Source organism: Halictus rubicundus, unplaced genomic scaffold (genome assembly GCF_050948215.1).
Source record: "Halictus rubicundus isolate RS-2024b unplaced genomic scaffold, iyHalRubi1_principal scaffold0043, whole genome shotgun sequence".
Lineage (NCBI taxonomy): Eukaryota > Metazoa > Arthropoda > Insecta > Hymenoptera > Halictidae > Halictus > Halictus rubicundus.
In genome coordinates, this window is record NW_027488584.1 from 1398594 (window position 1) to 1421808 (window position 23215).

Genomic DNA, 23215 nt, shown 5'->3' on the forward strand with positions numbered 1-23215 from the left:
TAGGATAGAGGATAGGACAGGATAGAGGATAGGATAGGATAGGATAAGGTAGGGGATAGGATAGGATTGAGGATAGGATAGAGGATAGAATAGAGGATAGGATAGGATACAGGACAGGATAGGATAGAGGATAGGATAGGATAGGGGATATTATAGGATAGACGATAGGATAGAGGATAGGATACGATAAAGGATGGGATAGGATAGAGGATACGATAGAATAGAGGATAGGATAGGATAGAGGATAGGATAGGATAGGATAGAGGATAGGATAGAGGATTGGATAGGATAGAGGATATTATAGAATAGAGGATTTGATAGGATAGAGGATAGGATAGAATAGAGAATAGGATAGGGTAGAGGATAGTATAGGATTGAGGATAGGATAGTACAGAGGATAGGATAGGCGATTGGATAGGATACAGGATAGGATAGGATAGAGGATAGGATAGGATAGAGGATGGGATAGGATACAGAACAGGATAGGATAGACGACAGGATATGATAGAGGATAGGATAGGATAGAGGATAGGATAGGATACAGGACAGGATAGGATAGAGGACAGGATAGGATAGAGGATAGGATAGGATAGCAAATAGGATAGGACAGAGGATAGGATAGGATAGAGAATAGGATAGGTGAGAGGATCGGAAAGGATAGAGAATAGGATAGGATAGAGGATAGGATAGGATAGAGATAGGATAGGATAGAGGATAGGGTAGGATAGAGGATAGGATAGGATAGGATAGAGGATAGGATAGGATAAAGTATAGGATAGGATAGAGGATATTATAGGATATAGGATACGATAGGATAGAGGATAGGATACGATAGAGGATGGGATAGGATAGAGGATAGGATAGGATAGAGGATATTATAGAATAGAGGATTGGATAGGATAGAGGATAGGATAGGATAGAGGATAGGATAGAGGACAGGATAGGATAGAGGATAGGATAGGATAGGATAGAGGATAGGACAGAGGATTGGATAGGATAGAGGATATTATAGAATAGAGGATTGGATAGGATAGAGGATAGGATAGAATAGACGATAGGATAGGGTAGAGGATAGTATAGGATGGAGGATAGGATAGGATAGAGGATAGGATAGGCGATTGGATAGGATACAGGATAGGATAGGATAGAGAATAGGATAGGATTGAGGATAGTATAGGATATAGGATAGGATAGAGGATAGAATAGAGGATAGGATAGGATACAGGACAGGATAGGATAGAGGATAGGATAGGATAGGGGATATTATAGGATAGACGATAGGATAGAGGATAGGATACGATAAAGGATGGGATAGGATAGAGGATACGATAGAATAGAGGATAGGATAGGATAGAGGATAGGATAGGATAGGATAGAGGATAGGATAGAGGATTGGATAGGATAGAGGATATTATAGAATAGAGGATTTGATAGGATAGAGGATAGGATAGAATAGAGGATAGGATAGGGTAGACAATAGTATAGGATTGAGGATAGGATAGTATAGAGGATAGGATAGGCGATTGGATAGGATACAGGATAGGATAGGATAGAGGATAGGGTAGGATAGAGGATGGGATAGGATACAGAACAGGATACGATAGAGGACAGGATATGATAGAGGATGGGATAGGATAGAGGATAGGATAGGATAGAGGATAGGATAGGATAGATAATAGGATAGGAGAGAGGATGGGATAGGATAGAGGATACGATAGAATAGAGGATAGGATAGGATAGAGGATAGGATAGGATTGAGGATAGTATAGGATATAGGATAGGATAGGATAGAGGATAGGATAGAGGATAGAATAGAGGATAGGATAGGATACATGACAGGATAGGATAGAGGATAGGATAGGATAGGGGATATTATAGGATAGACGATAGGATAGAGGATAGGATACGATGAAGGATGGGATAGGATAGAGGATACGATAGAATAGAGGATAGGATAGGATAGAGGATAGGATAGGATAGGATAGAGGATAGGATAGAGGATTGGATAGGATAGAGGATATTATAGAATAGAGGATTTGATAGGATAGAGGATAGGATAGAATAGAGGATAGGATAGGGTAGAGAATAGTATAGGATTGAGGATAGGATAGTATAGAGGATAGGATAGGCGATTGGATAGGATACAGGATAGGATAGGATAGAGGATAGGGTAGGATAGAGGATGGATAGGATACAGAACAGGATAGGATACAGGACAGGATAGGATAGAGGACAGGATAGGATAGAGGATAGGGTAGGATAGAGGATAGGATAGGATAGGATAGAGGATAGAATAGGATAAAGTATAGGATAGGATAGAGGATATTATAGGATATAGGATACGATTGGATAGAGGATAGGATACGATAGAGGATGGGATAGGATAGAGGATAGGATAGGATAGAGGATATGATACGATAAATGATGGGATAGGATAGAGGATACGATAGAATAGAGGATGGGATAGGATAGAGGATTATATAGGATAGAGGATATTATAGAATAGAGGATTGGATAAAATAGGGGATATTATAGGATAGACGATAGGATAGAGGATAGGATAGAGGATAGGATAGAGGATTCGATAGGATATGGGATATTGTAGGATTGAGGATAGGATAGGATAGAGGATAGGATAGGATAGAGGATAGGATAGGATAGAGGATAGGGTAGGATAGAGGATAGGATAGGATAGGATAGAGGATAGGATAGGATAAAGTATAGGATAGGATAGAGGATATTATAGGATATAGGATACGATAGGATAGAGGATAGGATACGATAGAGGATGGGATAGGATAGAGGATAGGATAGGATAGAGGATAGGATACGATAAAGGATTATATAGGATAGAGGATATTATAGAATAGAGGATTGGATAAAATAGGGGATATTATAGGATAGACGATAGGATAGATGATAGGATAGAGGATAGGATAGAGGATTCGATAGGATATGGGATATTGTAGGATTGAGGATAGGATAGGATAGAGGATTGGATAGGATAGAGGATAGGATAGGATAGAGGATTGGATAGGATAGAGGATAGGATAGGATAGAGGATAGGATAGGATAGGGGATAGGGTAGGATTGAGGATAGGATAGGATAACGGATAGGATAGGATTGAGGATAGGATAGGTTAGAGGATAGTATAAAATAGAGAATAGGATAGGATAGGAAAGAGGATAGGATAGGACAGAGGATAGGATAGAGGATTGGATAGGATATTTGATATTATAGGATAAACGATAGAGTAGAGGATAGGATAGAGGATAGGATAGAGGATAGGATAGGACAGACGATACGACAGGATAGAGGATAGGATAGGACAGAGGATTCGACAGGATAGAGGATAGGATAGGATAGGGGATAGGATAGGATTGAGGATAGGATAGGATAGAGGATAGGATAGAGGGTAGGATAGATGATTGGATAGGATTCAGGATATTATAGGATATAGGATATGATAGGATAGAGGATAGGATATGATAGAGGATGGGATAGGATATCGGAAACGATAGGATAGAGGATAGGATAGGATAGAGGATTGTATAGGATAGAGGATAGGAGAGGATAGAGGATTGTATAGGATAGAGGATAGGATAGGATAGAGGATAGGATAGGATAGGGGATAGGATACGTTAGAGGATGGGATAGACTAGAGGATATTATAGGATATAGGATAGGATAGGATAGAGGATAGGATACGGTTGAGGATGGGATACTAAAGAGGATACGATAGGATAGATGATAGGATAGGATAGAGGATTGGATAGGATACAGGATAGCATTGAGGATAGGATAGGATAGAGGATAGGATAGAGAATAGGATAGAGGATACGATAGAGGATTGGATAGGATTTAGGATATTATAGGATAGACGATAGGATAGGATAGAGGATGGGATAGGATAGGGGATACGATAGGATAGAGGATACGACACGATAGAGGATAGGATAGGATGGAGGATAGGATAGGATAGGTTAGAGGATATTGTAGGATGGAGGATAAGATAGGATAGGGGATAGGATAGAGGATTGGATAGGATAGAGGATATTATAGAATAGAGGATTGGATAGGATAGAGGATAGGATAGAGGATATTATAGGATATAGGATAGGATAGGATAGAGAATAGGATACGATAAAGGATGGGATAGGATAGAGGATACGATGGGATAGAGGATAGGATAGGATAGAGGATTATATAGGATAGAGGATAGGATAGGATAGAGTATGGGATAGGATTGAGGATAGGCTTGGATAAAGGATAGGGTATGATAGAGTATAAGATAGGGTAGAGGATAGGATAGGATAGAGGATAGGATACGATAGAGGATGGGATAGGATAGAGTATAGGATAGGATAGGGTATAGGGTAAGATTGAGGACAGGATAGGATTGAGGATAGGATAGGATAGAGGATAGGTTAGGACAGACAATACGATAGGATAGAGTATCGGATAGGATAGAGGATATTATACGATAGAGGATTGGATAGAATAGCGGATTTTGTAGGATAGAGGATAGGATAGGATAGAGCATAGGATAGAGGATAGAATAGAGGATTGGATAATATAGTGGATATTATAGGATAGACGATAGGATAGGATAGAGGATACGATAGGATTGAAGATAGGATAGGATAGAGGATAGGATAGGATAGAGGATACAGGATTTCAGGATAGGATAGGATAGAGGATAGGATAGGTTAGAGGATAGTATAGGATAGACAATAGGATAGGATAGAGTACAGGATAGGATAGAGGATAGGATAGGATAGAGGATTGGATAGGATACAGGATAGCATTGAGGATAGGATAGGATAGAGGATAGGATAGAGAATAGGATAGAGGATACGATAGAGGATTGGATAGGATAGAGGATATTATAGGATTGGCGATAGGATAGGATAGAGGATGGGATAGGATAGAGGATACGATAGGATAGAGGATAGGATAGGATAGAGGATAGGATGGGATAGAGGATAGGATAGGACATAGTGTAGGATAGGATAGAGGATAGGATAGGTTAGAGGACAGGATAGGATAGGATAAGATAGGGGATAGGATAGGATTGAGGATAGGATAGGGGATTGGATTGGACAGAGGATATTATAGGATAGAGGATAGGTTAGGATAGAGGATAGGATAGGATAGAGGATAGGATAGGAAAGAGGATGGCATAGGATAGAGGATAGGATAGAATAGAGGATAGGATAGGATAGAGGATAGGATAGGATAGAGGATAGGATAGGATAGGATAAGGTAGGGGATAGGATGGGGACCAAGGGGATATGGGCTTAGTAGTGGTGATTCGGATCCACTGCTAGGTATACCACAGTGGTGGTGGTCATATCCCTAAAATCCTCTACGCTCCACCTCCTCGTGGTGGTCCCTGGGAACACACATAGTTGTGTGTTGCTAACGGAGCGAGGGGTATTCCGCGGGAAGTAGTTCCTTTGACGTGTGAGGCGATGCCGGCGGGATCTTCGGATCCTGGCAGGGCCTCCCTTGCCGGTAAGGCTCACACGGAGGGATGAAAACCGCGGTCGGTGTGTCCTGCGGGCAACGGCCGGGGAGGCCGCCGCAGGGCCCCAGACCGTAAACCGGTGGTCATGTTTTACCGGAACGGGGGGGCTTGCCTTAATCGGCTGGCTCTGCGAGGAGGATAAACCTCTATAAAAAAGTCTCCATCCCAAGCTGTCGGAAACGCGGTGAGGGGACTCTCCCGGAGCTCCGGGAGTGGGCGGGGGGATTTCACCCGCTCGTTAGCGTTTGACCACCTCGGGATACCTGCCGACCTCCCGTTGTAAATAGGCTTACCTGGGTAGTGGGGGCTCTGCCCAGGTGGACATTTATTTCCCGCCGTACTCGTGGGAATACTATGGAGAATTTAAATTTAAATAAAAACGATGAGTTTAAGGAGGGGATACCACGCCCGGAAGTGGTCGAGTTGGGAGTGGAGGAGCCGAGGCCGTCGCCGGCCCCGGTTCCCCGGGATCTCAGGCCCCGGCCTGGGTGGAGCACTCCGGTGCTCGAGACGGAGGACGACCGCCTGTCGACCATCTCGCGTCTTTCGCGCGTTTCGCGCGTTTCGCGCGTGTCATCGAGCGGCGCGGGCGCGAAGCGCACCCGTTTGGGTTCGCCAGCCCCGTCAATCCGCCAGCGCGACAGGCAGGGTGACGTCCCGCCTCCGGACATTAGAGGCCTGCTCCCCGGAGAACTGACCGCCCGTATGGTGGAGCGGTCAGAGGAGGTCCGCGACCTTGCCGAGAGGTCCGGAAATCTTAAGGGAACTTTCCTTAAGGCTTTCCGGGAGGCCTCCGGCGAGATAAAGGCGTGCGCGCGGGAGCTAGACCGCAGGGGCGTCCAGGTTGGACACCCCTCCGTCAGCTCCTGCCTGCCGCCCGTCGCGGACTCCGGGGACAGCGATCTCCGCGCGAGGAACGCGGCGCTGGAGAGGGAGCTCCGCGAGACCCGCGACACGTTGACCGCCATCAGGGGGGAACTGATGGCGGTCAAGCGGTTGAGGGACGCACCTCTCCGGCCGGCCGTCGGCAAGGGACCGGGGGACGCCGCATTGATCGAGGAGAATGCGGCGCTCGGCAGAGAGTTAAGGGAGACCCGCGATTCGCTCGAGGCCATCAGGGGAGAGCTGGTGGCCTTGAAGCGGTTGCGGGATGAACCTCCCCTGCCGCCCCCCGGCGTGAGGGAGGAGGCTGCGGGGCCCGCATCGGACCTGATGGCCCAGATGCGGGCACTTATGGAGGCGGGGCTGAGCTCCATCCGCCAGGAGATGCGGGTGGAGCTCAGGCGTGCGATTGCGGCCGTTGCCCCGGCCGCGGGAGCACGCAAGCCCCCCCTACCGCAGCCTTCCCCGCCCGCGAAACAGCCGACGCCGGCTCCGGGGCCTGCGCCGCCTAAGCCGGCCCCTATCCCAGGGGAGGGAGGGGCCGGTAAGAAGAGAAAAAAGAAGAAGAAGAAGAAGAAAAAGACGAAGGAGGCCGAGGAGGCCAAGCCGGCGCCACCACCGGCGCCGAAGCCGGACCCCCCTAAAGGGGAAACCTGGGCGCAGGTGTTGGGCCGGAGGGCCCTGGCGGCGGCCAAGGCTGCGGCTGCGGTGGCCAATGCGGCGGCCAAGGCACCGACATCGGCCACTAAGGCCAAGAAGGCCGCCGCCCCAACCTCAAAGGGCGGAAAGGCGACGGCCCGTGTGAAGGCTCCCCCCCGCTCGGCGGCGGTATCAGTCACCGTCCCGGAGGGGAGTAAGGCCTCGTACGAGGAGGCAATTAGGAGGGCCCGCCAGGGCGTCGATCTCGACGCCCTCGGCATTGGGGCCCTCCATTGGAAGAGGGCGGTAACCGGGGGCCTCATCATTGAGGTCCCTGGTGCCGATGGGGGCGCCAAAGCCGACGCTCTGGCCGCCAAAATGGCCGCCGTCCTGGGGGGTATGGACGTGAGGGTCTCCAGGCCTGTCAAGAAGGCGGAATTCCGCCTGACGGGCCTGGAGGTATCCGTGACCCCCCGGGAGGTAGTGGAGGCGGTTTGTAAGGCCGGGGGCTGCACCGCCGGGTCCGTAAGGGTGGGGGAGCTGAAGGCCCCGCCCAACGGACTCGGCACCATTTGGGTGCAGTGCCCGGCCGTGGCGGCCTTAGCCATTGAGAAGGCTGGTAAAGTACGCGTGGGGTGGTCCACCGCCCAGGTGGTGGTGCTGGCACCACGACCAATGCAGTGCTTCCGCTGCTTGGCCCTTGGCCATGTCAGGCAGCGGTGCACTGCAGAGGTCGACCGCAGCGGTCACTGTTACCGCTGCGGGGATGCCAGCCACCGGGCGGTGGATTGCAAGGCACCACCCCACTGCGTGGTGTGTGCCGCGGCCGGCCGACCGGCGGGTCACAAGGCGGGGAGCAAGTCGTGCTCCCCGCCCCCAAAGGCCAACAGGAGAGTAAAAGGGGTGGGCGGTGTGGCGCCCCCCCAAACACCGGCAACACCGGCGACGATGTTGGCCACTCCCCCAACCGAAAAGCAGGGGGAGGGTATGGAGGTGGAGGTGGCCCCTGGCGGGTCGGGGGAGTCATCCCCCCCGACACCCGCGCAGGGCGCTGGAGAGGGGACTAGCGCGGGGACCCAATAATGGCCCACACTCCGCGTCGGTCCCCTCTACCGGTTCTCCAGGCCAACCTCAACCACTGCCGCCGGGCCCAGGACCTGATGATCCAATGCCTGGCGGAGTGGGGGGTTGGCCTGGCCGTCGCCGCGGAGCCGTACAGGGTCCCGGACCATCCACACTGGTCCGGTGACCTGGACGGCTCCGTGGCGATGTGGTGGGATCGCCATTCGGCGAGTGTACCCCCCTGCTCCGTGGTCGAACGGGGCAGGGGGATGATTTTAGTGAAGTGGGGAGGACTTCTGGTCGTGGGGTGCTACAACTCACCCAGCTGCGACTCCGCCGAACTCGGGTTGTTTTTGGACCGGCTGGGGCTGATGATAGCCCCATATATAGCCGGTCCGGTGTTGGTCCTGGGGGACCTCAATGCGAGGTCCACCACGTGGGGTAACCCCAGGACCAACACCCGAGGCGGAGTCCTAGAAGACTGGGCGGAGGGGATGGAGCTCCGGTTGATTAACCGGGGCTCCGTGCCTACGTGCGTGAGGTGGAACGGCTGGTCCATTGTGGACGTTACGTTTGCGACGGCCGCCGCCTCACGCCGTGTGTCCAATTGGCGGGTCCTTGATGGAGAGACCTTGTCGGACCACTGCTACGTCCTGATGGACGTGGCAGTGGTCTCGGACCCGCCGTTGGACACGCCCCTCCGACGTGGCACCCCTTCAGCGCCAAGATGGGCGCTGAAGCGACTAGACGGGGACCTGTTGAGGGCCGTGATTATCGGCTCCGCCTGGCCTTCGGCCAGGGAGCGCGGGGTGAATGAGGGGGCGGCCTGGATTCGGGACACGTTACAAATGATTTGTGACGTGGCGATGCCCCGGGTCCAGGCTCAGCCCCCGAGAAAGACCGTTTACTGGTGGTCGGGCGAGCTGGCCGAACTCCGTTGTTCGGCCGGCCGTGCCCGCCGCCAGTACACCCGCGCCCGTCGCCGCCATTTCCTGGGCGGCGACGCGGAGCCGAGGGTCGCCGAGCTGTACAGGGAGTACAGATCGGCGGCCGTGGCCCTCAAGCGAGCTATTGCCGCAGCTAAGGCCAGGGCCTGGGACGAGCTCCTGCTCACCCTCCGTGACGATCCGTGGGGACGCCCATATAAGGCGGTGCTTGGGAAGCTCCGCCCCCGGGCGTCCCCTGTCACGGAGAGGTTGGACCCGGAACTTCTGGGGCGCGTTATCGATACCCTCTTCCCCCTCGCGGAGGAGGGGAGGTGGGTACGCGCCCCAGGTCCGACCATGGGATGGTCGGACGAGTTCCGGGTCACCGAGCTGGAGCTTGACCGGGCCGTCCGGGAGCTCCGGGCCGGGGGCAAGAAGGCCCCTGGCCCCGATGGGGTTCCCGGGAGCGTAATGGTCTTAGCCATAGAGGTCCTCGCCCCGGCGTTCAGGAGCGTCATGGACGCGAGCCTGCGCCGGGGAGTCTTCCCCACTGTTTGGAAGCAAGCGTGCCTGGTTCTCCTCCACAAGGAGGGGAAACCCGCAGAGTCTCCCTCTGCATACCGGCCGGTATGTTTACTCGACGAGGCGGGCAAGCTATTCGAAAGAATAATTGCCGCCCGCCTCGTCGAGCACCTGTCGCGGGGTGGTCCCGACCTGAGCGACAGCCAGTATGGATTCCGGAGGGGGCGCTCTACAATAGACGCATTAGAGCGTCTGCGCCTCCTCCGGGAAAGGGCTGTCGCTCGGGGCGGGGTGTTGATGGCTGTTTCGTTGGACATATCCAACGCTTTCAACACCCTGCCCTGGTCGGAGATAATGGGGGCCCTGGACCATTTCCAGGTGCCCCCTTATCTCCGGGAGGTGGTCGGCGACTATCTCCGCGACAGGGAGGTGGTGTTCACCGGCCGGTATGGCATGGTTTATACGAGGGAGACGCACCGCGGGGTTCCACAGGGGTCGGTCCTTGGGCCACTCCTGTGGAACCTAGCGTATGACGCGGTGCTGCGGGTTGTCCTCCCCCCGGATACGGGTGTCATCTGTTATGCAGATGACACCCTGGTTTATGCCGAGGGGGAGGACTGGAGGAGGACCAGGCACCTTGCTGAGGCCGCCCTGGACTGCGTGGTCGGGCGAATCCGCAGAATGGGTCTGACGGTGGCCGCCGCAAAGACCGAGGCGATCTGGTTATACGGATCGTCTCGGTCGCCGCGGCCACCCCGTGGTCGGGACCTGTGGATTCGCGTCGCTGAAACCTCCGTCGCGATCGGGCCCAGGATGAGGTACCTGGGCCTGATCATAGACGGCCGCTGGCGATTCGATGGACACTTCGAGCTCCTCGCCCCCCGACTAGAGAAGACGGCAGCCGCATTGGCGCGGCTGCTGCCGAATGTCGGGGGGCCGGATTTGAAAGTACGCCGCCTCTATGTGGAGGTGGTGCGGTCTATAGCCCTGTATGGGGCCCCCGTATGGCACCGCGCGCTCGAGGCCAGCACGCCTAGCCGCAAGCTCTTTGAAAGAGTGCGGCGGCGGCTGGCCTTGCGGGTCATACGGGGGTACCGCACCATCTCCACCGAGGCGGCGGGACTCCTCGCCGTGATTCCACCCTTCACTGTGGTGGCGGCGGAGCGGGCGAAGCTATACCACATCGCCCGCTCCTTCCGCCGCCCGCCGGGGGTGGAACTCACGCGCGAGGAGGAGGAGGAGCTCGAGGGCCAGAATCGCCAGGCCCGGACGGAAAGTTTATCGGAGTGGAGGGCGCTGCTAACGCCCTCCACACGTCCGATTGTCCGGGCCCTCCTGCCCATATTTTACATATGGTGCGGGAGGCGGGGAAGGTTGACCTTCCGCCTCACGCAGGTGCTCTCCGGCCACGGCTGTTTTGGAGAGTACCTGCACAGAATGGGGCGGGAGCCGACGGCGCAGTGCCACCACTGCGGCGAAGATGTCGACACGGCGCGGCACACTCTGGAGGAGTGCCCTGCTTGGGCCGGGCCGCGCCGTGTCCTGCGAGCCGCAGTGGGCGGGTGGGACCTCGCGCTGCCGACCGTGGTCGACCACATGGTCGACAGCGTGGGGTCGTGGAATGCGGTGGCCTCCTTCTGCGAGGAAGTTATCAAGCAGAAGGAGGCCGCCGAGCGGGCCCGGGAACGGGACCCGGGCTCCGCGAGGAGGGTGTGGGCGCGGGGACGACCCGCGCGCCGGCGTGTGCCCCCCACGAGGGGGGCGGTGAGGGATGGGAGGGCGCGGGGGTCTCCCCCGCGTCAACCATTGCCCCCGGGAGTGGGGGGCGGAGGAGGTTTGGCGCGGGGAGTATCCCCGCGCCCTGTTTCGCCCCCACCTGTGGGGGCGCTGAATTTGGGGGCCCGGGGTGCGAGCTGACCCGGGCCCCCGGGGGGAGTGTAGCTCCCCCCGTGATTGGCCGACACCCCCCGGGATAGTTTCCCGGTTAGTGGGGGTGTCGGTCCCCCCTCCCCCCGATAGGGGAGGGGGACCGTGGGGGGTTTTTGGGGAAAGGAAGGGTCGGGGCGTGCCGGATCGCGCCTCCGACGGCCCTTCCTTCCGGTGGCGGCGTCCTCTTGCTCTGGCCGAGGCTGGTTCCTTCGGGACACCGGCCCCGAGCGGGGCACGAGGACTCCGGGAGCTGTGGGTGGACCGAGCTGGGGCTCGGGAAGCCCAATCCGAAGGCTCCAGGGATGGGGACACCGGGCGGGTCCCTCCGCCCGGGGTCTTATAGCGTAGGCAGTGGGGGAGGTTAACCCCTCCCCCGGGGCATGATGATAGCTGGGAGGTGTCCTGTTGAGTACTCGCGTGATCCAGGCACCTCCCGTGTAGCTTAGGTGGGCGTGAGGTTTTAGTGGGTAGTCTCCGGGGGCTTCGCCCCCCGGAGAGAATCCCACATAACCCCGGCTTCCCCCAGGGAGTCGGGGTATGTATAAAACATTTCCTCACGATAAAAAAAAAAAAAAAAAAAGGTAGGGGATAGGATAGGGTTGAGGATATTATAGGATAGAGGATAGGTTAGGGGATTGGATAGGATAGAGGATAGGCTAGGATTGAGGAAAATATAGGATATAGGATAGGATAGGATAGGGGATAGGATAGAGGATAGGATAGAGGATAGGATAGGATACAGGACAGAATAGGATAGAGGACAGGATAGGATAGAGGATAGGATAGGATTTCAGGACAGGATAGGATAGAGGACAGGATACGATAGAGGATAGGATAGGATAGAGGATTGTATAGGATAGAGGATAGGAGAGGATAGAGGATTGTATAGGATAGAGGATAGGATAGGATAGAGGATAGGATAGGATAGGGGATAGGATACGTTAGAGGATGGGATAGACTAGAGGATATTATAGGATATAGGATAGGATAGGATAGAGGATGGGATACGGTTGAGGATGGGATACTAAAGAGGATACGATAGGATAGAGGATTGGATAGGATACAGGATACAATTGAGGATAGGATAGGATAGAGGATAGGATAGAGAATAGGATAGAGGATACGATAGAGGATTGGATAGGATAGAGGATATTATAGGATTGGCGATAGGATAGGATAGAGGATGGGATAGGATAGAGGATACGATAGGATAGAGGATAGGATAGGATAGAGGATAGGATGGGATAGAGGATAGGATAGGACATAGTGTAGGATAGGATAGAGGATAGGATAGGTTAGAGGACAGGATAGGATAGGATAAGATAGGGGATAGGATAGGATTGAGGATAGGATAGGGGATTGGATTGGACAGAGGATATTATAGGATAGAGGATAGGTTAGGATAGAGGATAGGATAGGATAGAGGATAGGATAGGAAAGAGGATGGCATAGGATAGAGGATAGGATAGAATAGAGGATAGGATAGGATAGAGGATAGGATAGGATAGAGGATAGGATAGGATAGGATAAGGTAGGGGATAGGATAGGGTTGAGGATATTATAGGATAGAGGATAGGTTAGGGGATTGGATAGGATAGAGGATAGGCTAGGATTGAGGAAAATATAGGATATAGGATAGGATAGGATAGGGGATAGGATAGAGGATAGGATAGAGGATAGGATAGAGGATAGGATAGGATACAGGACAGAATAGGATAGAGGACAGGATAGGATAGAGGATAGGATAGGATTTCAGGACAGGATAGGATAGAGGACAGGATACGATAGAGGATAGGATAGGATAGAGGATTGTATAGGATAGAGGATAGGAGAGGATAGAGGATTGTATAGGATAGAGGATAGGATAGGATAGAGGATAGGATAGGATAGGGGATAGGATACGTTAGAGGATGGGATAGACTAGAGGATATTATAGGATATAGGATAGGATAGGATAGAGGATAGGATACGGTTGAGGATGGGATACTAAAGAGGATACGATAGGATAGAGGATAGGATAGGATAGAGGATTAGATAGCATACAGGATAGCATTGAGGATAGGATAGGATAGAGGATAGGATAGAGGATTGGATAGGATATTGGATATTATAGGATAGACGATAGGATAGAGGATTGGATAGGGGTTAGGATAGAGGATAGGATAGAGGATTGGATAGGATAGGGGATATTGTAGGATAGACGATAGGATAGGATAAAGGATGTGATAGGATAGAGGATACGATAGGATAGAGGATAGGATAGGATAGAGGATAGGATAGGATAAAGGATAGGATAGGATAGGATAAGGTAGGGGATAGGATAGGATTGAGGATAGGATAGGGGATTGGATAGGATAGAGGATAGGCTAGGATTGAGGAAAATATAGGATATAGGATAGGATAGGATAGGGGATAGGATAGAGGATAGGATAGAGGATAGGATAGAGGATAGGATAGGATACAGGACAGAATAGGATAGAGGACAGGATAGGATAGAGGATAGGATAGGATTTCAGGACAGGATAGGATAGAGGACAGGATACGATAGAGGATAGGATAGGATAGAGGATTGTATAGGATAGAGGATAGGAGAGGATAGAGGATTGTATAGGATAGAGGATAGGATAGGATAGAGGATAGGATAGGATAGGGGATAGGATACGTTAGAGGATGGGATAGACTAGAGGATATTATAGGATATAGGATAGGATAGGATAGAGGATAGGATACGGTTGAGGATGGGATACTAAAGAGGATACGATAGGATAGAGGATAGGATAGGATAGAGGATTAGATAGCATACAGGATAGCATTGAGGATAGGATAGGATAGAGGATAGGATAGAGGATTGGATAGGATATTGGATATTATAGGATAGACGATAGGATAGAGGATTGGATAGGGGTTAGGATAGAGGATAGGATAGAGGATTGGATAGGATAGGGGATATTGTAGGATAGACGATAGGATAGGATAAAGGATGTGATAGGATAGAGGATACGATAGGATAGAGGATAGGATAGGATAGAGGATAGGATAGGATAAAGGATAGGATAGGATAGGATAAGGTAGGGGATAGGATAGGATTGAGGATAGGATAGGGGATTGGATAGGATAGAGGATATTATAAGATAGAGGATAGGTTAGGAGATTGGATAGGATAGAGGATAGGATAGGATTGAGGAAAATATGGGATATAGGATAGGATAGGATAGAGGATAGGATAGGATAGAGGATAGGATAGGATAGAGGATAGGATAGGATAGAGGATAGGGTAGGATAGAGGATAGGATAGGATAGGATAGAGGATAGTGTTCAGCCGCGAGTTAAACAAAAGATCCCCTTGAAAATCCGCGGCACCGCTATTTCAAGGTGGGACCAGGGACCGATCCCTTCAAGAATAGTTTAATAGTTTTACTCGCGACTGACAAATCGGCACATCCCAACATTTGGCGTGCAGATGGTATACACGTTTTATGACACGGGCCTCTAGGGCTGTTTTTGAGAAAGTCGCCTTCACGAAACCTTTCTTAATTGCCCATTAGAATTTTCCTCGCGCCCTCAACAGCCAACCGTACTGTCATAAAACGTGGACCTACAAAGGTGGCATCGCGGGACCATCCGACGGTCCCTGGCCGATGAACATCGGGCCCACAGCTGTGATTTCGCCCGCCGAAATCCAGCGACGTTGCCACCCCGAAATGGAATACCCCCACTCCACGCCAACGCACCCCGAGTGCATGGAGAGTTGGGGTAAAACTTTTAGTCTAAATGCAACTCCCGCAAAGGCAACATCGAGATTAGACTCCGGAACTCGTCAACACGCGGACCAGCCGCTATAGTTCCGTTTGCTCCTTGCAGCATTAAATTCCAAATTTATTATATTTACCATCCTTATCATCCGAAAGGATCGTAAGGTCGCGCCGAGTAGCGTCGTCGAAACACCCTCGATTGAGGAATTTACGCCTCCTCATAGATTCTACGACAGAGTCTACGCCGCGAAAGGTGCCCGCTCCGTCGGAAAGTACATTGGTCCTTCGAGCCGGATCATCAGTGCCGTGTGATCCAAAAAAAAATAAATGACACTGAGTGACAGTTACAGTGGACAAAAGACTTTGTGAACGTGATTCAACGCAGCTTTGCGCATCGTTTACAACGGGACAACACCTGCAATCGGGAGATCCTGTCTGGACCAACCAGCATCCCAACAACTTGCAGTATCCCGGATTACCAAGGGCTGGACCAACCAGCATCTGGAAGGTCGCAGTTTGTGGGCCAAGCAATTGACGATTTGGGTCAACGCCAGGTGTCTGACACCAGTTCACCATCCTGAATTCAGCGCATCAAAGGTAGGCTCGTTTTTCGTTCGTCAATCTCCCAAAACATCTCCTTCATCACAAAATGCCTATGACAAACCCATCCTTGTCTCAAGCAACGGCTCTCAGCACTTTAAAGCGTAAGCGCGGCAGTGTAATCGGTCAGATTACGGCATTCTCGAAATTCTTAGATTCCGTCGATACCGAACAACCACCTGACATAGATCTTATAAAAATGCATTTGAACGGTCTCATTGAATTTTGGAAGCGTTTCGATGATATACAATCCGAGCTAGAGGCATTAGACGAAAACCAGGAACCTCGCCGATACGAGATACAAAACGAGTACTACGCGATAGTTGTCAGAGCCAACAAAATAATAGAAAAGGCGCAACCAACTTTGCCCCAACGTCGCGGAACAGTCGAGTCACTCGCGACATCGGTAACTGCTCCGATGGCAATCAAGTTACCAGAAATGCGGTTGCCATCGTTCGACGGAAACATCGAAGATTGGGTATCATATTTCGACACATTCAAATCAACGATTGACTCGAATGAAAATCTGACTCCGTTGCAAAAACTGCAGTACCTCCGTTCAACCTTACACGGAAAGGCGTTGAAGTGCATCTCCGCGTTAAACACGACAGACGCGAATTATTACGATGCAATAGAACTGCTCAAAAAGAAGTACGATTGTCCGCGGAGAATAATCTTAAAACATTGCGACGCAATTAGGGATTATCCGAGATTAGTAAAGGACACTCCAGAGGCGTTAGACGATCTCGTGAACTCGGTCAACCAGCATCTACGAGCCTTGAAAAATCTAGGAGAAGACTTCACAAGATGTAACGGCTCTTTAATATCAATGATATTATCCAAGGTTAGCAGCGACACTGCATGGCTTTGGGAACTAACGATAAAAGGCAAAAACATGCCGTCGTACACGGACCTCTTGGATTTTCTCGAGAAACGCGCAAGTTGCGCACAAACTGGACCATCCAGTGCCTCCGCGGTGCCATTACGCCCTAGACCGAATTTTACAAGCTATCCGCAATCGACACGCCCCAGCGCGAACTTCACAAGCCATCCGCAGTCAACAAGACCACCCGCCAGATCACACGCTTTCGTAACGAGTAAAACACGTCAGACCGCCGATAACAAATCAAAAAACGCGTCGAATTTTAACGAAACGCGTCCAAATTCACAACCGAAGGAGTGCCCGATCTGCTACGGAGATCATAGCACATGGGGTTGCGAAAAATTCCGCGGAATGACTCCCGAAAAACGCAAGTTCGCCGTTGAAAGGGCCAAATTATGCACCAACTGCCTACACCCAGGGCATAGCGCGCAAAATTGCGATCGAGGTTCATGCCGAATATGTCAGCTACGACACCACACGTTGCTTCATCACTTCGAGCAGCAAGCGTCAACAAGCGGAACAATAAACGCTCAATCCGATACAGAATGACGGCTAAGACACAGAGAACAAAACGGAACGGGCTACCATCGAGCGTTCACCATAAACGCAATCACAAACGAAATTTTAGTTACGGCACAAATCCAGATCTTCAACAAAAATAAACGTCCGATAGATTGTCGAGCATTAATCGACACTTGCGCATCGATTAACTTAATTTCTGAACGCCTTGCTCAAAAAATCAACATCCCGCGGATGAAATGCTCGGTTCCCATTGGTTCTCTGAACGCTATGACCACTGTAGCAACCCACGCACTGAAGGCTACTATAGCTTCGCGAGTAAGCAATTACCAACGTTCGCTTACGTTCCTCATTGTGAACGACATCGCGCCTTTCGTTCCAGATCAAGAGATTGATCGCGGAACAATAAAAATTCCGCCGAATCTGCACCTTGCAGATCCGGAATTCCATCGACCGGCACCGATCGATTTGTTATTAGGATCCGGAACAGCCCTCTCAATCTTATGCGTCGGCCAAATTGTCTTGTCACGCCCAGATGAGTCCGATCTCTACCTTCAAAAATCGCAACTCGGTTGGGTCATCGGGGGGAGCGCGCCAGTCACTTCTCCTGCTCATGGCACACTTTGCCACGCGACCACCGCGTTACAATTCGACCTCACCCGTTTCTGGGAGGTTGAAGAAGGCCCACAAAGACAGCATCTGTCTGAATCTGATATAATTTGCGAAAGCCATTTCCAAGAACACACAGTTCGGAATCGTGACGGCAGATACGTCGTGGCTTTACCTTTCAATTGTCGCGTCTCGGAGACTCCAAGGTACAAGCGAAAAAAAGACTCCATTCATTGGAGCGAAAACTCCAACGAGAACCCGCACTCAAGCAAGAGTATCACGCGGTGATCCAAGAATACTACCTGACCTCGGACACATGAGCGAACTGCCACAGGAACAACAGTCACCTGAGGGGTATTACCTACCACATCACGGGGTCGTTAGGTCACCAGTGACACAACCAAACTCCGCGTAGTCTTCGACGGTTCTGCACGACTAATTCAGGCATAGCATTAAATGACGCTCTCCACACCGGTCCAAAAATTCAAGACGATCTACTCCACATTTTATTAAGATTCCGCATTCATCGATACGTACTGACGGGAGACATTGAAAAGATGTACCGACAGTTCCTGTACGTCCGGAAGACAGGAAATTTCAGCGTATCCTCTGGCGCGATACTACGGGTTCTATTAAAACTTATGAGCTGAATACTGTGACATTTGGACTATCTGCTGCACCATATCTTGCAATTCGCTGTTTGACACAGCTCAGTCGAGACGAAGGCCACCGCTTTCCTCAAGCCGCAAGATTTTATTGCGTGACTTTTACGTGGATGACGTTCTGACCGGTACATCGACCATAGAAGAGGCATTATCCTTACGCGAAGACCTCACACAAATACTCAAGACCGCAAGACTGACAATACGACAATGGGCATCTAATGACCTTACTCTTCTGACTGGCTTGCCCGAGCAGGCCATTAACAAAAAATTATACCTGGGAGAGTCATCCACTCTCAAAACCTTAGGGATTGTCTGGAATTCCTCAAACGACTCTATTACGTACGCAGTCGAAACTTGCTCTCCACCATCACGTTCGACCAAACGCAGTATCACCTCAGAAATAGCAAAGATATATGATCCACTAGGGCTGCTCGGGCCAGTAATTATTACGGCAAAAATGCTACTACAAAGGATCTGGACCATAAAGGTTGACTGGGACGAGTCGCTGCCAATGGATATCCATACCGAATGGATACGTTTTTATAATAAATTGCCAGCGCTGAACAACATCACGTTCCCGCGACGCACAATCATTGAATCGCCAAGAAAGTCGAACTACACGGTTTTAGTGACGCAAGCGAAAAGGCCTACGGAGCATGCCTCTACCTGCGTACAACCGACTCACGCGGTCACACCGAGACAACTCTTTTGTTCGCTAAATCCAAGGTCGCCCCATTGAAAACGATCTCAATACCACGACTCGAATTATGTGGAGCACTTCTGCTAACCTCTCTTGTCGAGACCGCAAAACAAGCGCTACCTGTGGAAATACATAAAACCATCAGAAACTGCGTCCGCTGCTACCGTGTCCAACCGCCGCCAACACAATACGTGATGGGCGACCTACCTGAGGCTCGAGTCACCGACTCACGCCCATTTGCAAACGTCGGCGTTGATTATTGCGGTCCCTTTTTCATAAAGGAGCGACGATACCGAAGTCGAACCCACATTAAAGTATATGTCGCAGTTTTCGTTTGCCTCTCAGTAAAAGCCATTCACCTAGAATTGGTTAGCGATCTTACCTCCGAAGCATTTATAGCAGCCCTACGTCGTTTCATTGCTAGACGAGGTCATTGTATTAACATTTACTCTGACAATGGCACCAATTTCGTCGGCGCCAACAACGAGCTTCGAGACCTCCGCGAACTTTTGCAGTCCGATGACCACAACGAGAAGGTCAAAACCTTTCTTGCTGACCGATCCATCACGTGGAATTTTATTCCTCCATTAACACCTCACTTCGGCGGCATCTGGGAAGCGGCCGTGAAATCATTCAAGCGTCATTTCTGGCGTATCGCAGGTGCTGAACGATTTACATTTGAAGTGTTCAACACTTTAATTATTGAGATAGAAGCCGTTCTAAATTCACGTCCTTTAACTCCCATTTCATCAGACCCAAATGACACCCTTGTCCTAACTCCTGGCCATTTCCTGATTGGCGACTCGTTAACGAGTCTGCGCGAGCGCGATTTCAGGGATGTGCCATCAAACAGACTTTCAACCTGGCAACATATCCAGAAACTAAAGCAGCATTTCTGGAACCGATGGTACAAGGAGTACCTAAACGAGATGACGAGTCGTTCGAGATGGTCCAGCGGTACACACCCCATCAAGGAGGGCACCATCGTGCTCTTGAGGGAGGACAACGTACCACCGATGCAGTGGCCACTCGGGAGAGTCATCAAGGTCTACCCCGGATCTGAGGCACAGTTCGAGCTGCAACAGTGAGAACAGCCACAACCACACTCGAATCGGGGCGTAAAACGGCTTGTACCGTTACCGAACCAGCCAGAGGAGGAACCACGGGATCCAACATCGACGTCAAGAACGCGCGATCCCTCAACCGATAATAACTAATTTATCGTAATCGCTAAGCTTTAGCTCATAAGATAGTTTACTTGTTCATTCTAGTACTTCAAACCTAGCGTATCTTTAATCCTATATAGATTTATTTTGATCGCGAGTCTCTCAACGGGGGGAGGATGTTCAGCCGCGAGTTAAACAAAAGATCCCCTTGAAAATCCGCGGCACCGCTATTTCAAGGTGGGACCAGGGACCGATCCCTTCAAGAATAGTTTAATAGTTTTACTCGCGACTGACAAATCGGCACATCCCAACATTTGGCGTGCAGATGGTATACACGTTTTATGACACGGGCCTCTAGGGCTGTTTTTGAGAAAGTCGCCTTCACGAAACCTTTCTTAATTGCCCATTAGAATTTTCCTCGCGCCCTCAACAGCCAACCGTACTGTCATAAAACGTGGACCTACAAAGGTGGCATCGCGGGACCATCCGACGGTCCCTGGCCGATGAACATCGGGCCCACAGCTGTGATTTCGCCCGCCGAAATCCAGCGACGTTGCCACCCCGAAATGGAATACCCCCACTCCACGCCAACGCACCCCGAGTGCATGGAGAGTTGGGGTAAAACTTTTAGTCTAAATGCAACTCCCGCAAAGGCAACATCGAGATTAGACTCCGGAACTCGTCAACACGCGGACCAGCCGCTATAGTTCCGTTTGCTCCTTGCAGCATTAAATTCCGAATTTATATTTACCATCCTTATCATCCGAAAGGATCGTAAGGTCGCGCCGAGTAGCGTCGTCGAAACACCCTCGATTGAGGAATTTACGCCTCCTCATAGATTCTACGACAGAGTCTACGCCGCGAAAGGTGCCCGCTCCGTCGGAAAGTACAGTATATTATGGTATATTCTCGTATATTCTGGTATATTCTGGTGTATTCTAGTATATTCAGGTATATTCTCGTATATTCTTCTATATTCTAGTAATATTATGGTATATTCTGGTATATTCTGGTATATTCTGCTATATTCTAGTATATTCAGGTATATTCTCGTATAGTCTTCTATATTCTAGTAATATTGTGGTATATTCTGGCATATTCTGCTATATTCTAGTATATTCAGGTATATTCTCGTATATTCTTCTATATTCTAGTAATATTATGGTATATTCTTTCATATTCTGCTATATTCTCGTATATTCTATTATATTCTGCTATATTCTAGTATATTTTGGTATATTCTCGTAAATTCTTCTATATTCGAGTAATATTATGGTATATTCTGGTATATTCAAGTATATTCTGGTATATTCTGCTATATTCTAGTATATTCTCGAATATTCTTCTATATTCTAGTAATATTATGGTATATTCTCCTATATTCTAGTAATATTATGGTATATTCTGGTATATTCTTCTATATTCTAGCAATATTATGGCATATTCTGGTATATTCTTCTATATTCTAGTAATATTATGGTACATTCTCGTATATTCTTCCATATTCGAGTAATATTATGGTATATTCTGGTATATTCAAGTATATTCTGGTATATTCTGCTATATTCTAGTATATTCTCGAATTTTCTTCTATATTCTAGTAATGTTATGGTATATTCTCCTATATTCTAGTAATATTATCGAATATTCTCATATATTCTTCTATATTCGAGTAATATTATGGTATATTCTGGTATATTCTGGTATATTCTGGTATATTCTGGTATAGTCTAGTATATTCAGGTATATTCTCGTATATTCTTCTATATTGTAGTAATATTATGGTATATTCTGGTATATTCTGGTATATTTTGCTATATTCTAGTATATTCAGGTATATTCTCGTATATTCTTCTATATTCTAGTAATATTATGGTATATTCTGGTATATTCTTCTATATTCTAGTAATATTATGGTATATTCTGGTATATTCTGGTATATTCTGGTGTATTCTAGTATATTCAGGTATATTCTCGTATATTCTTCTATATTCTAGTAATATTATGGTATATTCTGGTATATTCTGGTACATTCTGCTATATTCTAGTATATTCAGGTATATTCTCGTATAGTCTTCTATATTCTAATAATATTATGGTATATTCTGGCATATTCTGCTATATTCTAGTATATTTTGGTATATTCTCGTATATTCTTCTATATTCGAGTAATATTATGGTATATTCTGGAATATTCAAGTATATTCTGGTATATTCTGCTATATTCTAGTATATTCAGGTATATACAGGTATATTCTGGTATATTCTTCTATATTCTAGTAATATTATGGTATATTCTGGTATATTCTTCTATATTCTAGTAATATTATGGTATATTCTGGTATATTCTTCTATATTCTAGTAATATTATGGTATATTCTCGTATATTCTTCTATATTCTAGTAATATTATGGTATATTCTCGTATATTCTTCTATATTCGTGTAATATTATGGTACATATTCTTCTATATTCGTGTAATATTATGGTACATTATGGTATATTCAAGTATATTCTGGTATATTCAGGTATATTCAGGTATATTCTGGTATATTCTTCTATATTCTAGTAATATTATGGTATATTCTGGTATATTCTTCTATATTCTAGTAATATTATGGTATATTCTGTTATATTCTTCTATATTCTAGTAATATTATGGTATATTCTCGTATATTCTTCTATATTCGTGTAATATTATGGTATATTATGGTATATTCAAGTATATTCTGGTATATTCTGCTATATTCTGGTATATTCTCGTATATTCTTCTATATTCTAGTAATATTATGGTATATTCTGGTATATTCTTCTACATTCTAGTAATATT

General features: G+C 48.8%; 1 protein-coding gene across 1 annotated transcript; it reads left to right on the forward strand.

Annotated features, from left to right (window-relative positions):
- The first annotated feature begins 15892 nt into the window (after window positions 1–15892).
- LOC143363372 (uncharacterized) lies at window positions 15893–20307 on the forward strand. Its single transcript, XM_076803968.1, has 7 exons — window positions 15893–15947; window positions 15999–17171; window positions 17355–18060; window positions 18149–18208; window positions 18270–18428; window positions 18598–19189; window positions 19246–20307. The coding sequence occupies exons 1-7, from the start codon at window positions 15893–15895 to the stop codon at window positions 20305–20307; spliced, it is 3807 nt and encodes a 1268-aa protein (XP_076660083.1).
- The last annotated feature ends 2908 nt before the right edge of the window (window positions 20308–23215 follow it).

Bases quoted from the DNA above. Each gene is read 5' to 3' on its own strand.
- LOC143363372 (XM_076803968.1), top strand. From the start codon at position 15,893: ATGCCTATGACAAACCCATCCTTGTCTCAAGCAACGGCTCTCAGCACT. The intron at 18,061-18,148 runs GTACAAGCGAAA...CGGTGATCCAAG, and splicing joins CGCGTCTCGGAGACTCCAAG to AATACTACCTGACCTCGGAC. The intron at 18,209-18,269 runs GTATTACCTACC...AACTCCGCGTAG, and splicing joins GAACAACAGTCACCTGAGGG to TCTTCGACGGTTCTGCACGA.